The sequence below is a fragment of the Ctenocephalides felis genome, unplaced genomic scaffold, assembly GCF_003426905.1.
Source record: "Ctenocephalides felis isolate EL2017-DRISC unplaced genomic scaffold, ASM342690v1 CF-g0.4_SCAFFOLD_01170, whole genome shotgun sequence".
NCBI classification, from domain to species: domain Eukaryota; kingdom Metazoa; phylum Arthropoda; class Insecta; order Siphonaptera; family Pulicidae; genus Ctenocephalides; species Ctenocephalides felis.
In genome coordinates, this window is record NW_020537324.1 from 72,775,313 (window position 1) to 72,782,566 (window position 7,254).

At 31.9% G+C, this 7,254-nt stretch overlaps 1 protein-coding gene across 1 annotated transcript in view; it reads left to right on the plus strand.

Moving 5' to 3' along the window:
• The first annotated feature begins 3,101 nt into the window (after nucleotides 1-3,101).
• LOC113367625 (ras-interacting protein RIP3-like) overlaps nucleotides 3,102-7,254 on the plus strand; it is an 88,638-nt gene continuing 84,485 nt past the window's right edge. Inside the window, exons 1-2 of the mRNA XM_026609215.1 lie at nucleotides 3,102-3,325; nucleotides 3,858-4,880. Of these exons, the coding sequence (XP_026465000.1) occupies nucleotides 4,574-4,880 (307 nt within the window). The 5' untranslated portion in view covers nucleotides 3,102-3,325; nucleotides 3,858-4,573. The remainder of the gene's footprint in view (nucleotides 3,326-3,857; nucleotides 4,881-7,254) is intronic.

A 7,254-nucleotide genomic window follows, 5' to 3' on the forward strand; every position in this document is an offset into this window, starting at 1 on the left:
AGATAAACTTGAACATAAGTTTAGGATAAAGTTCAAAGTTTAAGCTTTTTCCTGTTTAAAAAAACAAATTTCAGCCATAATTTACTAGTTTTGTGCGTTTTTATAAATTTTCTGAAAAACTGAATTAGAAAATATTACTTTCACAAAATCCGAAACTTTTGGGCACCTTTTCATATTTGACAATCTTTAACAGAAACTCAAACATAATTTTAGGCTAAAGTTCAAAGTTTAAGCTTTTTCCTAATTTTTGAAAAAACGAATTTCAGCGATAATTTACTAGTTTTTGTACATTTTTATTAAATTTGCTTCTTTTGGATAAAATGAAAAAACTGAATTAGAAAATATTACTTTCACAAAATCCCAACCTTCTGGACAACTTTCCAAATTTGGGATTCTGTAAAACAACCTCAAATTAAAGTTTAAGTCCATAGTTCAAGCTTTTTCTTAATTTTTTTCGAGGTGCATTTATCATAAATATAATATTGGAATTTGCAAATTGGAAGGGTGCAAAGTAAAAACTGAATTAAGAAATATTAGTCTTACAAAATCTCAAACGTTGGGGCAACTTTTCATATTTTGATTCTGCCAAATGAGCACAAAGAAGGTTTAGTCCAAATAGCTTTTCACTACTTTAGTTCAAAGTATATTCACTTAGTTAATATTATTATGAAATTTTAGCTATATAAACGAAATTTTGAGATTATTTCACATAGTTCTTATCGCTTGTTAAAGACATAGTCGTATTTTGAATACATTAGAATGAACAATTCCATCAATTCACAATACGTATTAGTTTGCGTCATAATAATTCCTGCTCTTGTGCGTACGTGTATGATGTCGTAACATTTTTTGCTCTATATTAAATAATATAATTTATAATACAATAAAATATGCATCATGACTTCCTTATGATAACTTCAGACAATAGAAATTGTATTATTGAACACGTTCGCGGACGTGAATGCTATAGCATTCAAATTTTAAAGTCAATTATTTCAAATTTAATTTCATATAACCTTACATTTTTGTACCCATTATACCTGTCAGGGTAATGACGACCTGACTCTTTAGGTATTTTCTTATCTTTTCCCGTAGTTTGCTTGGGGCAAACAAATTGCATAAAATAGAAGTATGATACTTGACATGGATGCTATAGCATTCATCGTATGTAACTATTAAAACATAAGAATGTTTAATAATCAATTTTCGCTTATCACAACCAATTTAAAAATGAAATTACTATGAATTTTTGTACCTGAAACCTTTGCTTATCTTAAGAATATATTCTTTATATCAAGATATATTAATTTATTATATAGCTATTATATAATAGTACTATGTGACTTCAAGAATTCCTTAACTTTCAATTTTATTAATTATGTTAAAAGAATTTATTAACTTCCCGTAGGGTAGTTATAGTAATGGGCCGAAAAATCGACGTTTTAATGGTTTCTGAACATTTTGAAAAATGGATGTGTGTGTGTGTTTTGTATGTCCGCATTTTTACATCCACGTTTTCGGGCGCACGGATCAATCGATTTGTATGGTTTAAAAAACATTCGATTCCTATTAATAGGAAGATGTGCTGATTAGTTTTTGGCAAAGGCAGGTCCAGCCGTGTCGGAGATATGGAGCAAAGAGTGCAAAAAATAGAAATCGAGTTTTTGAGAGAACGGATCATCCGATTTGTATGATCCAAAAAACATTCAGTTCGTAATGACGGTTATTAGTTTTTTAGCAAAGGTAGACCTAGCGGTTTCGGAGATACAGAACTGAATGTTAAAAAAAATGGCAGTTTTGAGAGAACTAAGCGTCCGATTTAAATGATTCAAAGAATTTTCTGCTTGTTTCAACAAATAATTGCTTTTGGAAAAAAAATTGTTTCTAATTTTTTTTCAAAAAATATTTTGTAATTTTGGATTAAAAATTCAAAAAATCACTCAGGCTAAGCACAGTCTAAGCGCCACTCTGGTGCAAATGTTTACCCAAGTGCATTTAGCACTTTTCCAATTTGTGAAAACTATTGAAAAATGTGAAAATGCCGCCAAGCTAAGCATAGTATAAGTGGAAATGTCGCACAGAATTATTTGCAAATGCGTTTAGACTGTGACTATATGGGAGCACTTATTCAATTTTGTGTAAATTGAGCAACTTTTTTTTTTAAATTGAATTCGAAATGAAATGACGATTGTTAATGTTCTGGAGATAAATTGATTTATGATTTACATTTGATTTGCTCAAATATAACAAGATAGCAAAAATAATGAAATTTACAGTATTTGTAATAATATATTTGAAAACGTTTAAAATTTCTCGAATATTTTATTACGGTACGGGAAGTTACAGCAGTTTGCCTTAAGGCACGATGCCATACACCACTAGTTTATATTATTATTATATAATTTCATTAAAAGGATTTTTTATTAACGTGTTTGCCACTTTCTTCACGTGGAATTTAACAAATAAAATGTTTACATTGTTATTGCATATACCATTTACTAGAACTCAACGTCAAACCCGAAACGGGGTGATAGTATTGACCTTAACTTCCTGCTCTGAAAAAAATTAGAAAAAAAAGTTTTTCACGTTGTTTGAAAATTATGAGCTTTAAAGTGCAACCTAGAGCTTTAGTGAAATTATGACTAATTTTTGGTTATCGTAGTTAATTTTTAAAAAGAGACTTATTTTCTCAATTCAAAGCAGCTTAAATTACGTCCAATTACATCAGCGACCAACAAGTTTTGTTAAAATCGGTCAAGCCGTTTCGGAGGTTAACCCAAATAGACAAAACAGACAGCAGACAAAAATTAAATACAATAAATATTTTGGTATATTACCTTAACTTATATCCATATGCATAGGAGCTATTCAAAATTATATATCTATTATTATTAAGCATAGGGTAGACGATTATTACGATAATATACGTTTTTATAATTTTCCTTCAAATTCAAAAAAGCTTTCGCTCCCGCCACATTTTGTTTTGACGTTTCGCCGCTATGTTCCGCATGGTTGTGTTTAAAGCGCCGCTCTAAACTCTAGCGGCAATCGCACACACGACCATCGTACTTTATTCTCTCCAAAATGAACTCTCCGCCGTATGCTCTATCTCACGCGACTTATGTCAATCCCTATGTGTTAGAGAGAGACCGCAATCCATGTGACAAACTTCGATTTTCTTACGAACATATCCACAAGATGGCGATTTTGACATAAAGCGTTATGTTTTTGTGATAATATGTGATTATTTTTATAAAGGTGTTTTATGTGAAAATGACAGAAATTGTGTTCAATTAAATGACAATATGACTTTGTGATCTTTATAGTGAGTAGATATGTTGTAGAATTGTGTTTTACACGTAGATGCATATTTCTATGAGGTTTTTTCACACAAACAGGGCGTCACTTTGTGCGGTTATCGATTTTCTTACAAACGCCTGCATAAAGCGTGGTCTTTAAGACGATATCATTACCTTAATAGATACTATTTAACTATTGTAGCCATGTATGAATTTGACAAATAATATCAGTTAGAAATATTCGTGTGAATTATGAGATGTGACAGATACTCACGCGGCTAGTTAATCGTGAGAACTTGAAAAATCAAGCTTTTTCTCACGTATATATCAAACTATACAATAACATTATCTTATTTAAATAAATTGCATTGTAACAGAATCATTTGTAGCAAATATTTGAAATTAGTAATTTGTTGTTTTAGACTTGCCTGAAACTATGATTCTTATAATCAAATTAATTTTGTGAGCATGTTGTAATTAAATTAGTAAATACTTGTAGTATGGGTAATATGCATCTATGTCATAGCACAATTCCTAAAAGTGTGTTCTTATTTGCAGTGTATGTAATCTTGACTTCACGTCGTACCGGTGCGTGTAAAAATGCACATCAAACAAAGGACTATTAGTGATAACATTCTGAGATCATTTTTTATAATATTACAGTTGAAAAAAACTTTTAGTTTAGTAAGATAATCAGATCAGTTTAAAGATTTTTTTACTATTGTGACTCTACAGTGTAAGTTATTTAATTAGTAAATACGCACATTAATTGAATAGAAACTTTATTTTGTGATTGTGAATAAGAAACCACCGTTATCAACGCATGCGGAATTCCTATGCATTTTCTTTAACGGCAATTACTATAAGGCAGTAATAACAACTGTCGGAGCTCTGTCGCAGCACGGAGCAAAAATGGCGAGTCTTTTACTCGGTCGACTAAATCCAATCCTATAAGCAATTTTATTCAAATATCGAAGCTAAACAGCAGTAAAATACCGTACCGTCGGCGGAGAGAGTATAGGATTTATTGGAAGGATCTTCCTAATAACAAGCGGTCACGCACCGCACGCAGGAGGAACGTGCTAGTAGTCGGAGTCGGAGTAATACAAATACGGCGAGAGCAGCGTAATCACAATAGTGCGGGGGCATGCGCTTGTGCATGCGGGTGTTGTCACACCCCACGGCAGTGGTTTGACTCGCGTGCGTCACCTTCCCTAGAGCGATCGAATAACCACCCTCGACTGATCCATCCCGAATAATCTCCCGAAAAAAGCATGGTGTCTCGGTACGTGCCCAACATGGGCCCGGCGCCAGGCCAGCATCCCCTCATGAGCGTTCCGCACGTGGGCATAGTGCCGCATACGCACGCCGCCGCCGCGGCTGCGGCCGCACACGCGATGGCTCTGGGGAAACCGCCCCCGCAGCTGTCTTCGGGTCAACCTCAGCCCCAGCAACAGTCCAATCAGCAACAGCCTCCCGATGGCTCCGGATACGTTCAACAACAGCAACAATCTCAACAGCAACAGCAACAAGCTTGTCTGCTGCCACAACCTGCTCATCATCACTACAGACTCGTGCAAAGTAAGTGGATAGAAAGAAAAATAGAAAATGTTTATTGTTTTATATCACTTTTGTTTGAACTGTATCGATTCGAATAAGGTTTATTGAAGTAGACAGCAACTAGTGTTTTGTCGGTTTTTAAAACCGGTTTTTTGGCGAAAATTATGGTATTCGAAAACCGTTTTTTAGTGAAAAAAGTTGGTTTTCACTATATAAATGGAAAATGACAAATATAGCCAAATATAAAAGATAGATGAAAGCGTTTTGATTCTTGAAATCATATCGGTTCAATAGCATTTTATATCTTATCAGTCTGCAATGGTTCCCAGAAAGGATTTGAATATATTAATTTCGATTTTTATATCAAGGTATATATTAATTTAAATCAGTGTGACTTCTTCTTGAAGAAGTAACTTCCTCTACTCAAACTTAAAAAAAAGAGTTTTAAACCCTAGAAGCCACAAATAAAAGAACAAAAACCTTAGAATTATTATATCAGGCTTTAAAAACAATTAAGCATAATTTGGTAGTCAGTATGAGAGTATTTTCTACAGGAAATTTTGTGAGTAAACAAAGGACACGTCTATGTAGAAATTCGATAGACGTTCTCAGTTTTTTGAAATCATATTTTATTAAACAAGAAACAATTAAAGTGTTTAAAATTAATTAGTTAAATTTTCTCGGAACAGACAATACCCGAGTTTAGCTTAATTGTTTTTAAAATAAAATTGATATTAACAAATATGTATCAACATGTATCTAGTATTTTTTTAACTTTTTTTTAATTTAATGAATGTTTTTTATTTAAAAATGTATTACTTTTATTTATTCGAAAAATTTCTACTATCATAAAAATATTTCCATTTTTATATGTGAAAATGATGCATGAATAACGAATAATTATGTTCAAATCAAGATAAACTATTATTTTTTAGTTCTACTAATCAAAATTAAAATAATTTTGATTACTATCTACAAAATTGAATAATAAATTCAGTCAAATACTGCTCTAAATTGCACTAAATTTGCGGATAAATTACAGGATATTCGAACAAAAATTTATTTTCTATATAAAATTTGAAAACCGGTTAAAACCGGTTTTTTAGTAAAATTAAAATTCGAAAACCGGTTTTCAGATTTTTTATTTCAAACATTTTGTGTCGAGGATATTAGAAGCAATATTGGTAATATATGTGAATACAAATTCTTGTTAACTTCTATATGAATTTCGAGTCAGGGAATTAGACTCAGGAACTGGAATCAGGAAAGGAAACTTCTATATTTCTTATTGTTATTGATTTCTATTTGGTTATCGTATTGATCTCTATCGATTATCTAAATTATAACGAATTTCACATGTTATTTATTGATATATTAACCTTTATAAATTTTGCCAGAGTTCATTCTCTTGTAATGACATTCAGATAACATCTCGGGCTAATTAAAAATTCGAGTAATGACATTAGTGAGAATTATCAGAATTATGCTTGGTTAAGTGAACGAGCAATTCTTGCCGCAAAAAATAATAATGTACACGCACTGAATTTCACCATTCGATCAAAAATTGCTGCCGATTTGGTGACATACCAATGATTCCGACTGGTCTTCCATTTGACTTCAAACGATTGCAACTTCCAGTTCGCCTTGCGTTCGCAAGGACAATTAACAAGTCCAAGGCCAATCGCTTAGTGTTTGCGGGATAAATTTCAAATAGATTATTTAGAAAAACATTGTTTTTCACATGGGCAGTTATACGTTGCCTGTTCACGAGTTGGAAAACCATCCGCTTTGTTTGTGTTAACGCCAGACCAAAAAACAAAAAATGTGGTTTACCAAGGAGCACTTCAATGAAACGGATAATTTGCGGATTCACTTTCATTTACTTAGAGAAGTTCAACTAAAAAACACTTAATTTTGATAATCGAAATAAATTCATTACTGTTGTGTAATAAAATCAAATTTTTCCTTTTCAAATATAAAACAAACAAAAATTTTCTTCATCTTTCTCACGAAACCATCTGGTGGCGAAACGGAGTTCGTCGGGTTTGCTAGTTATATATAGATATATTACTATATACACCGTGCATAGTTACAGTAATTTTCGTTTTAGTTCCAAATGAATTCCATTTGATCATCGAACCGTGAATCGCGGTGAAAAAATATTCTATATTACCATCAGAATGTGATATATGGATAACGTTTTAATCGCTGTCTGTACCTATAAACGTGAATTTCCATTCAAATAATTTTGAATAACTATAACGCATTTCGAACAATGAAATACCATTATTTAAGCAAATATTCATACGTATTTCATAAAACGCCCAATTGAATTGATACAAAAAGCAATTGTATTTTACTAACTACTTTTTAAAGATAAATATTTCATGGCGTT